This window comes from Myotis davidii, unplaced genomic scaffold (assembly GCF_000327345.1).
Source record: "Myotis davidii unplaced genomic scaffold, ASM32734v1 scaffold496, whole genome shotgun sequence".
Taxonomy (NCBI): domain Eukaryota; kingdom Metazoa; phylum Chordata; class Mammalia; order Chiroptera; family Vespertilionidae; genus Myotis; species Myotis davidii.
In genome coordinates, this window is record NW_006289398.1 from 4,325,441 (window position 1) to 4,340,838 (window position 15,398).

Below are 15,398 nucleotides of genomic sequence, written 5' to 3' on the forward strand. Positions count from 1 at the left end.
GAAGGCAAGGCCATGTGTTTCTGCAGCTGCTGTTAGTCACATCAGTTAGCTTAGCACGGAAGACTGACAGCCCCGGCGCTGCCGCCTGCCGCCTTTCTCTGAGCACGTGCACACATCGCAGTGCTGCCACTTTAAACTACTTGGGAAGAGCTGGCTGTGGAGCTAGCGCTCTGCTGCTGGCTCACTGTGGGTTTGGGCTGGGAATTTAACGCTCTGAGCCTCAATTTCCTGATCTGTGAAATGGGAATTAAAATCATAGTATCTAGCCCATAAGATTGTTGTTAGTCTTCAGTAAGGCAATCCTTGGAAAGTTAGCACAGTACCTGGCATGCAGTAAACACTTACTAAATGTGAATTGTAGTGGCTGTTACTCTTCTCCCTGAAGCTGCAGCTGTGTGTGTGTGTGTGTGTGTGTGATATGTGTGTGTGTGTTTGTATATATGTATGTATATGTGTGTGTGTGTGTGTGTGTCTGCATGTCTGTGTTCACATGTTCTTTGGGCCACCAGTGCAGGTCCTGATAGTGGCAAGACTTGACCTCAAGTCTAAATTCCCTTCCAGCACTTTCTCCCTGGTGCTCGCAGAGGCTGTGTCTAGAGCTGGGGTGCTGTCCGTCTTGCAGGACTCTGCCATGTCACACAGGCACCCAGCCCATCTCCCTGGAGGCCCTGCCTTCCTGCAGTTTTCCTTCTCCGTGAGCTGTTTCATGGGTCCCTTCTCTGCCCTCCTGAACAATATTGTCTCTGGTCTTAAGGGCTTCCAGGAGGACCTGTCAGCAGCCCCGTTTTCCCAGTCGCTGGACTCCAAACCAGGCGTGGTCCCCAGGGTGACTTTTGGGAGGGTGGTCTATCTGCATTTCCATCGCCACCCTCTGCTGGCATCTCCTCTCGTGCCTGGGACCACACACCACAGTCCCTTCTGCAGCGCCCAAGTCAGCCCGTGCACCACGGCCAGGCCTGGACGCAGCCTTCACGCGTTGTTTCCATGTGGAGCTAGTTCCCCCCTCCCCGTGCCCCTTCCCCGGGTCTGATCTTCACCGACTCGCCGGCTCCTGCAGACTGTGCTCCTGGTTTGTTGAAAGAGCGTTAGTCTGGCGTTGGGAGGCTGGGCTTGGCCGTTTCTTTTCTGTGTGCCTCTCGTTTCCTGATTATAGAGTTGGATGAGGGGAGTGTGTTTAAACCTGCTTCGTGCAGGGAACTTGTACTTTTTATTTTTTTAAACAACATGGTTCTGTGGGGGACTTTCTAAAAACACACTGTTGCCAGTCCTGCTTTAGAGATTCGCTGCCTTAGGGCGGGAAGGGGGCGCCTGCAGTAGGACTCAGCCTTCCTTCCAGGCACTGTGTCTCCCCGTCCTTGCTGAGACGGCGGTTTCACATGAAATCATAGAGGAAACCCAAGAGTAGAGAGAAAGGAAAGAAGAGAAAGGGTGCAAGTCTAGTGTGAAAAGCACCTGGCCACACGTCTTGGGAGCCCGTGCCACAGCCTCTTTGCATTCTCGTCTTAGCTCACTGACACTCCCTGTCTTTTTGCCTGTGCCAGGGTTTCAGGCTGCCTGTAGCTCTGGGTTCTTGGTGATGCAGTTGAGCATGCTCTAGCCCTTGCTGTCTGATTGCTCTAGGCCTGTGGTCTGGTTTCGCCAGCAGCACTGTCAGCTCCGTCAGGGCAGGGCTGTGGTGCCATTCGGTGTGACTTTGTGGATGGAGCTCAGGGGGTGGCAGAGAGAACTGGGTCCTGGGCCCTCCCAGGAGGGGCTCAGCCGGTAGCTGACGAGAGCATCATGCGGAGCTTTTAACATGTCTCCTCCTCAGTGACTCGGGGGCCGGGGTTCAGCACTGTCTTAGGCCGTCAGTGTGATTGCTGACTTACTCTCTGTCTTTCAGCCCCAAGAGTCGGCTTTGGCAGGAGCTGCTTTGCCCGAAAATAGTCCTTTTAGCTGTCACCGTGGCTTGTAGCTTGTTAAACCGGGGCCTTGGCATGGATGCAGAACCCAGCTGTTCTCTGTGGTGTCCTCTGCTTCTGTCTGCTTCCAGGCAGCTTCCTAGTCCATCGGGTGAGCAACCCTCTTAGTTAGAATCGAGCCAGCTAACTTCGGTGAGGTCACGTCTATGGTTCCGAGGCTCCCACTGGTATTTGGGTCGTAACATTTCTTCTTGAGCTTGAGTGTCTTCCTAGGGAGAGTTTGATAAAGCGTTTGGATTGTTTAAAGGCCAAGGAATGTCTGGTAAGAGCGATCCTTGCTAAGAAGCTTGAATGAGTAATACTTTCACTGCCCTTCAGTGAATGCTGAGCTGTCAGAACAGAGTGAGGGCTCTAGTTTGGGTCTTAGTGAGCAGTTCCTTCCTTCCTTAAAAAAACAAACTGAGATAAGGGGAAAAGCAGTCTAAATGTGAAAAATGGACGTAAGTATTGCTCAGCTGCTGGGGTGGCGCCCCGTCGCAGGGTGCTGTCTCCTCCGCTCTCCTGAAGCCTGGTTACAGCTGAAAGGACACTCCGTGGTGTAGTTTATAACAAGAACAAATGTTATGATTGGTAGTTGCCTAGGGCTAGGGGCGGGGGGTGCGGATAAGGAGAATGAGGGGATGAATGCTGATGGGTACAGGGTTTCTTTTGTTGGGGAGAGAGAGAGAGAGAGAGAGCGAGAGCGAGAGCGAGAGAGAGAGATCGAGAGATCAGGTTGTCTCCTGTACACACACTGACTAGAATCAAACCTGCAACCAGCCACTGCCCAGGGCTGGGTACAGGGTTTCTTTGGTTGTTGTTGTTTGAGAGAGAGAGAGAGAGAGAGAGAGAGAGAGACAGAGAAACATCGATCGGGTTGTCTCCTGTACGCACACTGACTAGAATCGAACCTGCAGCCTTTTGGTGTACGGGACGATGCTCCAGCTGACGGAGCCACCACTCAGGCTGGGTACAGGGTTTCTTTTAGACACGATGAACTGATCTAAAATTGGTTGTGGCCATGGTTTTACAACTCTGGGAATGTACTAAACACCATTGAATTGTACACTGTAGGTGAATTGTATCTTCTGTGAATTATGGCTTAATAAACTTGTACAAAAACAGAGTTGGAATCAAGAGCACTGAACTTGGTCCCCACGTGTGTAGCTGTGTGAGCCAGGCACATTGCTTACCCACATGGAGCTTCCTTCACCTTATCTGCAAAGTGGGGGTGGAAATGCCTTACAGGATTGTTGTCAAGGTAAAGACATAGGACCTCCAGCCCTAACCGGTTTAGCTCAGTGGATAGAGCGTCGGCCTGCGGACTCAAGGGTCCCAGGTTCGATTCCGGTCAAGGGCATGTACCTTGGTTGTGGGCACATACCCAGTAGGGAGTGTGCAGGAGGCAGCTGATCGATGTTTCGCTCTCATCGATGTTTCTAACTCTCTATCCCTCTCCCTTCTTCTCTGTAAAAAATGAATAAAATATGTTTTTAAAAAAAGACATAGGACCTCCAGCAAATTACATATTTGCATGTTTAAGGTAGACATATATTTCTGTAGGTAATAAACGCTTAGTCCCAAATGCTGGTGAGTGTTCCCGGTGAAATGAACACTTGTGGTGGCCGAGAGCAGGTTCGCATGCCGGGCAAATAGCAGGGTCCTTAGAGCTCAGTCCGTGGGCTGGTCCTTGAGCCCAGACAGGTTTCAGTTTCCTCTCCCTGCGTGCCTGCTTCCCTGGCTTCAGATGCTGTTTGCTTCCTTTATCGTCAGAGTGACTGTTGCTTTATTTGCCAAAGCCAGTGTCCGGTGGGTCGAGTGGAGTTGAGCTGGTCGTGCTCTCAGGGGAGTGAACCTTCTAGTCATGCCGGCTGGGAGGGGAGCGAAGCCCCCGGGCCAGGAGCAGGGAGCCAGCAGCCCAGGAGTCAGTTCCAGGAAACGGGTCCTGTTCTGATTTCTAGTTTCCTGGACCTGGACCGTGATAGCGTCACCGAGTCTCTAGTCTCTGTCCTCAGTGCTGAGGCTTCAGATTTGGAGAATGCCGCTACCCTATTGGGGAGACTAGAGCAGCGGCTGCCAGCCTGTGGTCCGTGGGCCACTGGTGGTCCCGGAGGTCCGAAAGGTTCGCGGGACTAGAGTGTATTTCAGGAGCCAGCTAAGGGAGGGTCTGCAGAAGCTCCGTCATACCTGGCGCTCATCGTATGCGTAGGTCATACAGTTGTTTCTCTCCTAGGAACTCTTCAGGGTTAAAGAATAGCACCAGGACCAAGAATTATTTGTCTCTTTGTATGCTTTCATTTCCACGTTCTCGCAGCGGACTTTTATTGGCAGTTTACGATCTGTCAGGACAGGCTGCTTCCCCCCTGCATGGGGTTAGGTGTTCTGGAGAGGACTGGAGCTGTGTGGACTGTGGGTTGGAAAGTGAATGGGATGGGGGACCGTGGATTGGTGGGCCCAGTGGGTGCACCGGGGGCTAGATGGGCGCAGGGCAACTGTAATCAAGAAGTAGCCAAGCAAGATGGAGCTAACTAACGGTTGCCTGAGCAACAGCAGGAGGGGTGGGCAGATGTGGATGAGCTCTGAGCTGTTGAAGCAGAGCGGGCAGAATGTGAAGGGCAGACTGCAGTTAGGATGGCTCTTGGGTGCTGGTGTGGCCAAGTGGTTGGGTGCGGGGCCATGTGCTAAACCAGAGTCCAGAGGAGGACCAGCTGGTTTGGTGAGGGGCAGGGGGAAGTGACTGCTGGTTGTGAAATGTGAATTGGGAGGCTCCGAGGGACATTCCAGTGCAGGTGGCCTGGAGGCTGTGTGGATGTCCAGGTCTCGAGCTCTGAAGAGAGGTCTGGAGGGAAGAGCCATTTGGGGTCATCAGCGCATGTTGTTGGCCATGTTGTGAGTGGGAGAGCTCACCCAGGGAGCACAGGCCTCGAGGAGGGAAGAAGACCCGCCAGAAAGAGCCTTGAGAAGAGCAGCTGGAGAGAGCGCTGGTCGTTGGCCTGTCGCTCATTTCTGCTGATTTTCAAGTCTCGGGGTAAAGGACACTCCTGGGGCAGCCTCCTGCCCCTCTGACTGCAGCTCCCTCTGTTCCCAGCAGAGCCTGGCCTTCAAGAGCAGCCACGTCCCCGTGTCCCTGTCAGCGCGTCACCGTGTCGCTCCTGGGCACCCGGGAGGGTGCCGCTCTGTGTGTTGTCCCCTCTGGGTTTGCAGTGCTGGGTGAGAGCGGGGGCAGGTGCAGTGACCGTTCAATAGATGGAAGTGGGTGAAAGCTGAGGAGGAAACAGCACCTGGGGGAGGATGTGGCCAGCAGGAACAGGCAGGTTGTGTTGTAGTCAAGAGTATGGCCGGCCAGGTAAACTGAGGCTGAGACCCACCTCACTTAACCAGGGCCAGCTTCATCTCCTCGTCTCTAAAGTGAGGACGGTGATGGCTGTTTGAGTTTTGAGGACTAAGTGAGACCATGAGTCGAGAAGCCATCTTTGCAGGCTTTAGTAGTTATTGCCGGATCACCCAGTGTTCCAGTTATTTTTGTATGTCTGCACTTCTTGAGGGCAGAAGTCAGTTCTCACTCGTCTTTTTATCCTCAGCATTGGCTATTTAGGGGAGTCGGGAGCTGTTTGCTGAAACGAATTGGTCTGTATCATCTTGCAGCTTTGAGTAGCCAAGCATACAACTTGAGTGTTGACCCACTGGTTTCGCTCCCTGTGCTTTGGGCAGCTTTCTAGAATCCTGTTTCTGCGAGCAAGCCGATGGGCAGCTTTGTGAGCCTGGGCCAGCTGTGGGAGGTGGTCCCAGGAGGTGGTCTCCTTGGGCCATAAGCTTGCTGAAGCACGCGGACAGTCTCACCTCTTGTCAGGCATAGCCTTCGGCACAGCCCTGGGTGAGACGCTTGGATCATGGGGGCAGGGGCAGCTGTGGGGCCCTGGGAGTTGTTGATATTAGCAGTGGGAGCAGGAGCAGATGTCGCTCCTTTTGATCTGTGAGGTAAAACGTGGAAACTGGAGGACTTGTTAATCCTCTTTACATTTTTTTACTTAGCGAGTTGAGAGAGAGAAATGGAGCCAGAGAGACAGAGAAAGAGGGACACATTGCTTTGTTGTCCCACTAATTCATGCATTCGTTGGCTGAGTCTGTGTGTGCCCTGACCAGGGATTGAACCCACAGCCCTGGTGTACCCGGGCGATGCTCCACCAACTGAGCTACCCGGCCAGGGCTTAGCCTCTTTTTTTTTCAAAAGGATTTAAAAATATATATATATATATCTTATTGATTTTTTACAGAGAGGAAGGGAGAGGGATAGAGAGTTAGAAACATCGATGAGAGAGAAGCATCGATCAGCTGCCTCCTGCATATTCCCTACTGGGGATGCTCTAGCCACTGAGGACTTTAAATTGACTTTTTAGAGCGAGAGGATGGGAAAGGAGAGAGAGAAATATCGATGTGAGAGTGAATCATTGATTGGCTGCCCCCTGCAAGGCCCCCAGTGGGACTGAGCCCACAACCTGGGCATGTGCCCTGACTGGAATCAAACCGACAGCCTTTTGGTGCACAGGACGTTGCCCAGCCAACCGAGCCACACTGGCCAGGGCTGACCCTCTATTTAAAATGAAACAAACAGAAGGAGTACCCAACCCCTCGCTCGAAATGGGTTCTCTGAGACAGCCATGATTTTCTACTTCTACCCTCCCTGTCTCAGCTGCACCAAGTTTCTTCTAATTCAGTCGGAATTACAACTTCAGAAAACTACCCAGAGCCTCTGTCAGAAACAAAACAAGAAACAAATTCCAATTGTATTTGTTGACAAACTGGTTGTGTCTTGTAGAGTCAGGATTTGACTGATTGCATCCCCGTGGTGTCATTTAACATGTTTCTCTGCCCCAGTGTTTCTTATGAATTGGTAGGTTAACATAGATACAGATCAGTGGTTCTCATAATCACCTGGGAATCTGTTTAAAATCCTGATTTCTGGGCCTCGTCCTCCAGAAATTCTGTTTCTTTGTGATGGGGTGGGGCCACAACATTAGTAACATAGAAACAGAATTTTGGAGGATGAGGCCCAGAAATCAGGATTTTAAAAAGATTCCCGGGTGATTCTAATGTGCAGCCACGGTTGAGAACCACTGATATAGATGCTCAAGCAGACGGAGATGAGCTATTTTGGCAAGACTGCTTCATGAGTGGTGTGGTAGGTTGCCCACCATGCCTCTCTTTTGTTAGGTTGACTGCCATGGATGACTGTGGCTTTGGCCCATTAATTCATTAAGGATTGCTGATTATCTCTGAATATCCAGTAAACACTGAGCCCAATGGAGGCATTTGGAGAGGTTTCCATTGAGAAACGGTGACACAGAGGCTGGCCTTAGCTCCTTACCTCAGTGGCATGTCTTGGGTCTTGGTAATGGGAAGGGGCCGTTGGCGTCCCAGCTGTCCTCCTGGCCCTGCTGTGCCCGGAGCAGCTGCGTTAACATTGGCTTGATTTCTTTTTTACTCTTTTATTTTTTACCGTCAGAGTATTGACTTGACACGTTCATATTTTCCTGTTCTCACCTTTAAGCTCTTTACAGAAGTCCGTTTTCTCTTCAGAGCAGCAATTGTGTGCTTTTCACCCTTGCTTCTCCCGGGGGGAGAGGGAACCATTCCGTGGGCTGCCTGGCTTTGCTGTGGGACATTTGATCCTTGGACAGGGAGTGCCTCTCCCGTCCCTCCGCTCCGGGCAACGATAGTTGTCAGTCCCAAGTAATTATTTTAATGCCTTGAACTAATTTGTTGGAATTTTCTGTCATCCTTTAGTTAAAAAATACTTTAAAAAAATAATTAGCTTGTCAAACAAAAAACTCCTACGGGCATATATTTTCATGAATATTCTGAAAGCATGGCCTTATGTTACTCATTTTGAGCCCTAAACAAATAAAAATATTACCCTTTGCTCTTCTCTTTTAGGAAATTCACACAAATGAAAAGGAAGCAACAGAGAAGGAAGTAACTCTGCACTTGCTGCCAGGTAACAGTCATGTTAGCTTCATGTACAGCGCAAAGCCAGGATAAGTCACGTGCTTCCTACTGTCACTATCTACACCTTTGTTTCCATCCAGACAAATGTAACAGTTGTGAGCTGGACAAAATAGCAAGGTCTTTAGTTCAGTAGTTACACCTGGTGTGAGTATTACAGCAGCTGTAAGAATTTCTTCTTTTCCTCCCCCAAGCAGAGGCAAATAAACCTGGGAAATTCTCATCATTCACAAGCAGAGGAGACCTTTCCAGGTTGCCTCGCTGGCCCCATCCACTGTTCTGGTCCTGTCAGGACAGTCCTGGTCCCTGCACAGCTCTCCTCCCCTCACTCTCCTCCTGCCGCCCTGCCCTAGCGCAGCTGCCGGGCTTCCCCAGGCCGGTGTCTCCGCTCGGCCATCTGAGCACCAGGGCCAGGTGTGCTGGGGTTTCCAGCGCCATCCCAGGGCCACCAGAGCTACCAGGACTTTGCTCTGTGGTCATCACCAAGGAGAGTGGGTTGGTTGGCTATTTTTTGTTGTTAATCTTCACCCAAGGATATTTTTTCCATTGATTTTCAGAGAGAGTTGAAGGGAGGGGGAGAGACCCAGAGAAAAATTGGTGTGAGAGAGACACATTGACTGGTTGCCTCCTGCATGTGCCCTGGCCAGGGCCGGGGATCAAGCCCAAAACTGAGGTCTGTGAATTGGACCTGGGACCCTTCAGTGCATGGGCCAATGCTCCAATCACTGAGCCAAAGTGCCAGGGTTGGTTGGGTATTTTTGAGGAAAGGAGAGTGACTCTATAACTTGAGTCAAGCTTTCATCAGTTCTGAATTCAGAACCAGAACCTACTTGATGGCGTGTCCTCTTCATACGTGGGGCTGTCCAGTAAGCTATGCATTCAGTTCTTCCTCTTTCTTTTTTCTAACCCCAAATAGCTTTTTAAAATAAGTGTTTAAAGGTGCATTTTCCCAAAACAATAGGGGCTTGTTCTGGTACTTTTTATTATATTCCGTTTTATTGGGAGTATGTGAGTACGTATAGGTTTCTGGCTGGTCCACTTTATTTGGTAAATATGTTGGAATTTTATAACTTTGTAAAAAATGCTTTTAAATTTCAAAGGCTTTTTCCCATAATAATGACCTAAACCTTAATCCATATACCCTATTGTCTTTCCTTCTCTTGGACTGGAGATTCTGAAAATACTTTATTTTAAGCATAGTGTTGCATGCATTCTCCCATCCCCTCTTACCTGATGGTTCTTCTGGGTGTGCCGCTGTGAGCTCACAGCTGACTCCTCTGAGCCGCGCTTCCGAGACTAGACTAAGATCCTGTCCCGCTCCCATGATCTTCCCCCCTGCACACACAGGCTGATGGCGGCGGGGCCGTGCGCCCGCTTGCACAGCCTCACCAGGCTGGCGGCCACTCACGCGAGTTTCCAGTCTCCAGTGCACGGCCGCAGGCTGTCGCTCCCTGTCTTGGGCGAGGTCCACACTAGGAGCTGAAAGCACAGGAAGCCTTGCTCACAGGCCTTCCACTGTGGACAGGCCTTCCATCGCTGGGACTACTTAAAACCCAGTGAGGCCCTGACTTCATTGTTTTCTTCAGGCTCTGTGGTCTTGCTGGAGGCTGAGCCATCTCCCAGTATTTCGTTAGTAACTAACCCCTGGAAGGCGAAAAACATCCCACAGTGTGTCCCTGATAGTCTCAGTGGCTGTAACTTTTCTGCTTACATATTGACGGCTAGACTCAATGAATTTCGAGCCAAACAGTACATTTCAAGGCATTGAAGTAGCAGCCAGAGGGAGCTTCCGGGGCAAAGATTCTGGGGGCTACTGATTGGGGAGAAGAGTTTCCTTCTCCTTTTGGTTGCAAAGTATTTACACTTCATACCCCCATAACCGTCTCTTTTCCTGCCCTCAGCCAGACGCCCCGCCCTGACAGGCTTCTCTGTGGGAGCAGAGACTGTCACCCCTAAACCCTCACCTTTCTGACTGTCAAGAGAACTGCTCTGGCTCCAGGAAGTGCAGCTTTCCATGGGGCTGGGTTGCTGCAGATCGAGCCGGAAGGTGACACACCGGGAGGAAATAATCTCAGCGAAGAAAGAGAGGAAACCGTTCTTTCCCACAAACCTCTGCCCTCCCTTTTCCTCCCGTCCTGACTGCGGAGCCAGGATGAGTGTGGTCATGTTGCAGCCTCTGCCGCAGAGGAAGCTGCCGCCGGCGAGCCCTGCGGCCAGGGAGACGCCCACTGCCTTGTCGCAGCCCCAGAGTGAGCAGCAGCCACTGGCCGAGAGTGGCCGGAGGTCTGCGTCGGGAGGGCAGGCCCTGCTGCCACCGCTCAGGGGGGTGTTGCTCCTGGGAACCTCTGCTCGGGGCCAAGCAATAAAACACAAGACCTCAGCTTGCGAGGGTAGCTGAGGTCATTGCCCCCTGGGGAAACATCCGTGTTCATAGTGAGAAGATAGAGAGGCGCCCTGTGTGAAGGGGGATCTGAGCCTTTATCTCACTCCTCAGTGCCCCCTCGTGCTTGGCCTCGTCTGCTCCGATTTTGGCAGCTTGTGCCTGTTGGAGGGTGAGCATGTGAGGGTGCGTGTGCTGAGGCTGGTCTCTACAAGAAGAGGCCAGGGCAGCGTGCTGCTGGCGAGCTGGCTGTTCCTGAGGACTAGCGAGGACTTGTTTTGGTGTCACCAGGTGAGCAGCTGCTCTGTGAAGCCAGCACCGTGCTGAAGTGTGTCCAGGAAGACTCCTGCCAGCGCGGCATCTATGGCAAACTCGTCTGCACGGACTTCAAGATCGCGTTCTTGGGCGACGACGAGTCTGCACTGGAAAGTGACGTATGTCCGAGCGCCTTTGGCTGCGTGGGGGGGCCGTGCAGTCGTGGCCCAGTGTCTGTCCCCGGCTCCCCAGCTCCTCCACCCCCAGCACACACAAACGCAGACACAGGGTCCTGCTCACCTCTTTCTACCTCTCTCTCTCTACCTCTCTCTCTCTCTCTCTTTATCTCTCTCTCTCTCTCTCCTCTTTTCAGGTGTCCTCCCTGGTCTCTCTCTCTCTCTCCCCTACTCTCCCTTCTTTCTACTCTCTCTGAAAAGCATCGGAAAAACTATACTCAGGTGCTCCCCGGGGGAGGGCCATTCTGGAGCTTCCCGCTTGGGCCTCCTGTCTCGCGGGCTTGCATTTGACTTCAGAGGTTGACACTTTCTCTCATTTTCTTCTATATTTCATCGCAGCGTATACCTCATTGGAGTCCCATCTCCCCAAATATACGGTCCCCACCCCCTCCCCTGCCGTGTTCTCTATACTAAGCTTTTCCTTAAATTCGGGAGCTAAGTTCGTTTATGAAACGTGCCCAAGGCAGCCCTTGGATTGGGGTTTACGCTGCCCCGAGTGGTGGTGTCACTGGCTGAGCAGCGCAGTGCGAGGACTGGCCACGCCACTCGGGGAGCGCCACACCGCCCGGCCACCCTCTCTTCTTAAGCAGCAGCACTGTGGCCGTCGCAGAGTGCTGTCTCCTGGCTGCCGTCCGCTAGCGGCGTGGCTCCCAGTCCTGGGAAAGAGCATTTACAGAAACGCGAGCCTGCCATGTTTTCGTCCTGGGCAGCTCTCCCTCACCTACTTGCATTGGTGTGGACCGATCGTAACCTGCGTGCCACTTCCAGCACCTCTCATGGTGACCCTGTGTCATGCCCAGGAGCGGCCTAGGAATGGCATGCTCGGCCTGGGTCTGACGAACCAGGGATCACAGCTCTTCACACGTTTTGTCCCCTTCCCAGGCATGTGGCTGCATTGCCCTGGGTTTCTTAACATGCCCGTGGAGAACAGCGAGCTGCTCTGTATTAATGTCTAGCAGTGCATAGAAAGGAGTCACAGTTGTTCCCTTTTGAATCCTTTAGGAAACCCAATTTAAGAATAAGATCATAGGAGAGAATGACATTGCGCTCCACTGTGTTGATCAGATTTATGGAGGTAAGTATTAAGTGTCTGTTTTCCCCGGGGAGAGGGGGTGCTAGCTTCTGAAAGTGTAGCTGATAGTGTGTTTATAGTCTTACATAGTTTACTGTAATTTCTTCACATGTTATCTTGTTTAAATCAGTGCTGTGGATGATAAAATTGAGGTAGGAAGTGGTTGTTTGGGTCACCTAGCTGGAGGAGCTTGGACTTGACCTTGGAACCTGTTCTTCCCAGTCCCCCCAGTGCCGCTGCGTAGGGTTGTGTGTCGCTGTTAGCGTAGGTTTTACTGTAAAGGGGAACCTGGGGAAGGGCCGTGTCCTGCATGTGGCGGTCAAGCCTCAGCTCCACTCCTCTATTTCTGTAAGCAGGACTTTCCCAGAAACCATGCAGTAGTCATTTATGACGCTTTAACACCAGGAGGAGCTGCATGGTCAAACTCAGACAGGGAGGGAGGTGGCAGGAGGGCCCCCAGCTACAAGCCAGGAGTTGACGGTCCTAGCCATGCCGCTAGGGTCTCCCGTCCATCGTTAGTAATCTCAGCTTTCGGAGCTGGGTTTTCTGCTGTTCGGTGGGGGCCGCTCTCCTGACAGTGGCCAGTCCCTTGAGTCTAGGGCTCCCTCCAGAGGAATGAGGGGCCCTGAGCGGCTCAGAGCCAGGCCCTGCGGAGGGATGGGGGGCCCTGCTGGCTGCTACTAGGAGGTAGCACCTCTCCTCTCACTTGTGCGTGCTCTCCTGGAAGTCAGTAGCGCACCTTGTTTCTTTGGCATTAACTTGTTGCCTTATAACATCATTTCCCTTCCTGGTTTTATCGTTTATCATATGTGCAGTGTTTGATGAGAAAAAGAAAACTCTGTTTGGACAACTGAAGAAATACCCCGAGAAGCTCATCATCCACTGCAAAGACCTCCGGGTATTCCACTTCTGTCTGAGGTACACAAAGGAAGAGGAAGTCAAAAGGGTAACTAGCTGCCTGTGTTCAGGCTGTATTTCCCACCAGGTTTTCCCCACTACTTTTTGCTTATGTTGCATGAAGGTGGAGGGCGCCTTTCACTCTGCAAAGTTGAACTTGGTTATAACCCCAGAGGCTTTGACAGAATTGAGAGCCACTGGTGAAGTGTGCCTGTGTATTATCCTGGCACATGCCACCTTTAGTTCTTTTTTTTTCTCTCCTCCACCCCGCCACCTTTAGTTCTCTAGTCCCTCATGTTTTCATTCCTGGAGCCTCTGCAGGGGTCAGGAGGCAGTGAGGGGAAGGGAAGGGGAGCAGCCAAAGCAGCCCTCTTCCCTGGCCCCCGACAGCCTTCCGGGAGGCGGTAGCAGGGCCCCAGCTCCTGGGTGGATGAGCGTCTGTCTGGGAAGTAGTGAGGAATGTGGGAGGAGGAGGCCACAGGTCGGTGGGCAGAGCCGAGTCACGGGGTGACGCTGTGCTTTTGGACTTGGTGGTAGACACCATCTAGTTGCCACAGCCAAACAAGACGAACAACTGGGTCAGCCGGTTACAGTGTCATTGTGACTTCTAAGCTTTCTCTGGCTGAGACATTGAAGGGGTCACACTTGCCCCCTGACCACGTGCACCAGGGCAGCCCGGCGAGAGCCGCGTTCATCTCTGTCTGTGGGCCTGTGCGTTACGCACACTGACAGGCGAGTCCTTGATCTTCTCTCAGTCAGATTAGAGGACAGGGCCCCAGGATTTCCCTGAGCAGAAGATGGTGCAGACACGGAAAGTTCCCTGAGAAGCCGGAACTCGCTCTAAACGACGAGTTAGTCGTCTACCTAAACTTGCTTTGGCTGGGAACCTTGAACAAAAAAGCACAATTGGTTGATGTCTTCTGATCTTCTAGAAGGAAGTCCTAAAGGCCAGAAATGGGTCAGGCTGACTCCGTTTGTTGGTTATTATCTGATATCAGCTGTATGTTGTTATCTAAATATGGCCCTTGAGGTTTCTTAGCACGTAGTTTTTGAGAAATTGGGCTGTGCTTTAAAAATTTCCCTAGAAATTCAAAGTTCTTAGAAAACCTGACAGAATGGTTAGCCTTGTTTATTTGGTGTTATTACAACAGACTAGAGAGGCCCAGTGCATGAATTCGCCCACGGTGGGGTCCGACCAGCCTGGCCCCAATCAGGGCATATCTGGGCTGGGTCTGTCAGGAGGAGGAGATGGCGGGCGATTGGCTGGCGGGCCCCGCCCTCGATTGGAGTTAGGAGGCTGATTGGGGGTGGGGCCAGCCATGGGGAAGGGCTGTGGGTCGTGGGCTGGCTGGCCCCGCCCCCAAATGGGGTGAGGGGTGTCAATTGGGGGACAGCGGCCTGGGGGAAGGGCCATGGGTGGTTGGCCAGCCGGCCTTGCCCCTGATCGGGGTGGGAGGGCTGATTTGGGGTGGGACTGGGTGTGGGAGAAGGGCTGCAGGAGGTTGGCTGGCCGGCCCCCCCCCATTTGGGGGGGTTGCGATCAGGGCCTGGGCTGGCCTTGGGGATTTGGGTTAATGAAGATTTGAACATAATTTTTTCCCTTACACAACTAGCTCAATTTTCTCTTTGGTTTTTGAATCAAATGGTTGATGGAGCCTATAGGTAGTAGCAGAAATCAGTATAATTATAAGGGGCTGCAGGCCTTTGTGGTATGATGGGCCAATTGGGGGCAGGGCTGGTAGGGGCAAGGGGTGGGGCGTTTGGCCGGCTAGCCCGCCCTTGATCGGGGTGGGAGAGTCCAGTAGTGGGCAGTACTTATTAAAGGATACTTTTGAGAACAGTAACTGGGAAGAATGGGAAAAGAGCAGGTTTGAGCAGAGGAATAAGTAAAGCTGCAATACTGGCCAGGCATCAGCCTCAGCAAACCACATAGAGCAGCGGTTCTCAACCTGTGGGTCACAACCCCTTTGGGGGTCAAATGACCCTTTCACAGGGGTTGCCTAAGAGCATCGGAAAACACATATATAATTACATATTGTTTTTGTGATTAATCACTATGCTTTAATTATGTTCAATTTGTAACAATGAAAATACATCCCGCATATCAGATATTTACATTACGATTCATAACAGTAGTAAAATTACAGTTGTGAAGTAGCAACAAAAATAATTTTATGGTTGGGGGGTCACCAGAACATGAGGAACTGTATTAAAGGGCCGCGGCATTAGGAAGGTTGAGAACCACTGACATAGAAAGCTCTTGGGTCAAGGGGGAGAAAAGGAGATGTATATACCTGATCAGGCCAGTTCACTGGCCACAGTGGGCGTCATAGCGACCAGTTAGGTTATTATGGTCGTTAGGGCATTTGGTCGCTGGCTTTTTATATATATTGACTGGTGGCCCGGTGCATGAAATTCATGCACACTAAAAGGGAATTAATTAGAGGAAATATTTTAATATTGCTATTTGTCCTTTATAATAGAAGTGTCAGAGATGAAAGAAAATTAGTAAAATGTATATGAAAATAATATATAAATTTGTTAATAAACAATAACAGCCTCATGTCCTCTGGCCGGCACCAGGTGGGGGACGCAGCCTCACGTCCCCCGGCCTC

The 15,398-nt window shown here is 51.6% G+C and overlaps 1 protein-coding gene across 1 annotated transcript in view; it reads left to right on the top strand.

Annotated features, from left to right (window-relative positions):
* Positions 1 to 15,398, top strand: part of MTMR12 (myotubularin related protein 12) — a 41,687-nt gene that overhangs the window by 2,844 nt on the left and 23,445 nt on the right. Inside the window, exons 2-6 of the mRNA XM_006761801.2 lie at positions 510 to 826; positions 7,875 to 7,935; positions 10,615 to 10,757; positions 11,817 to 11,889; positions 12,702 to 12,832. Coding sequence (XP_006761864.1) covers positions 510 to 826; positions 7,875 to 7,935; positions 10,615 to 10,757; positions 11,817 to 11,889; positions 12,702 to 12,832 — 725 coding nt within the window. The remainder of the gene's footprint in view (positions 1 to 509; positions 827 to 7,874; positions 7,936 to 10,614; positions 10,758 to 11,816; positions 11,890 to 12,701; positions 12,833 to 15,398) is intronic.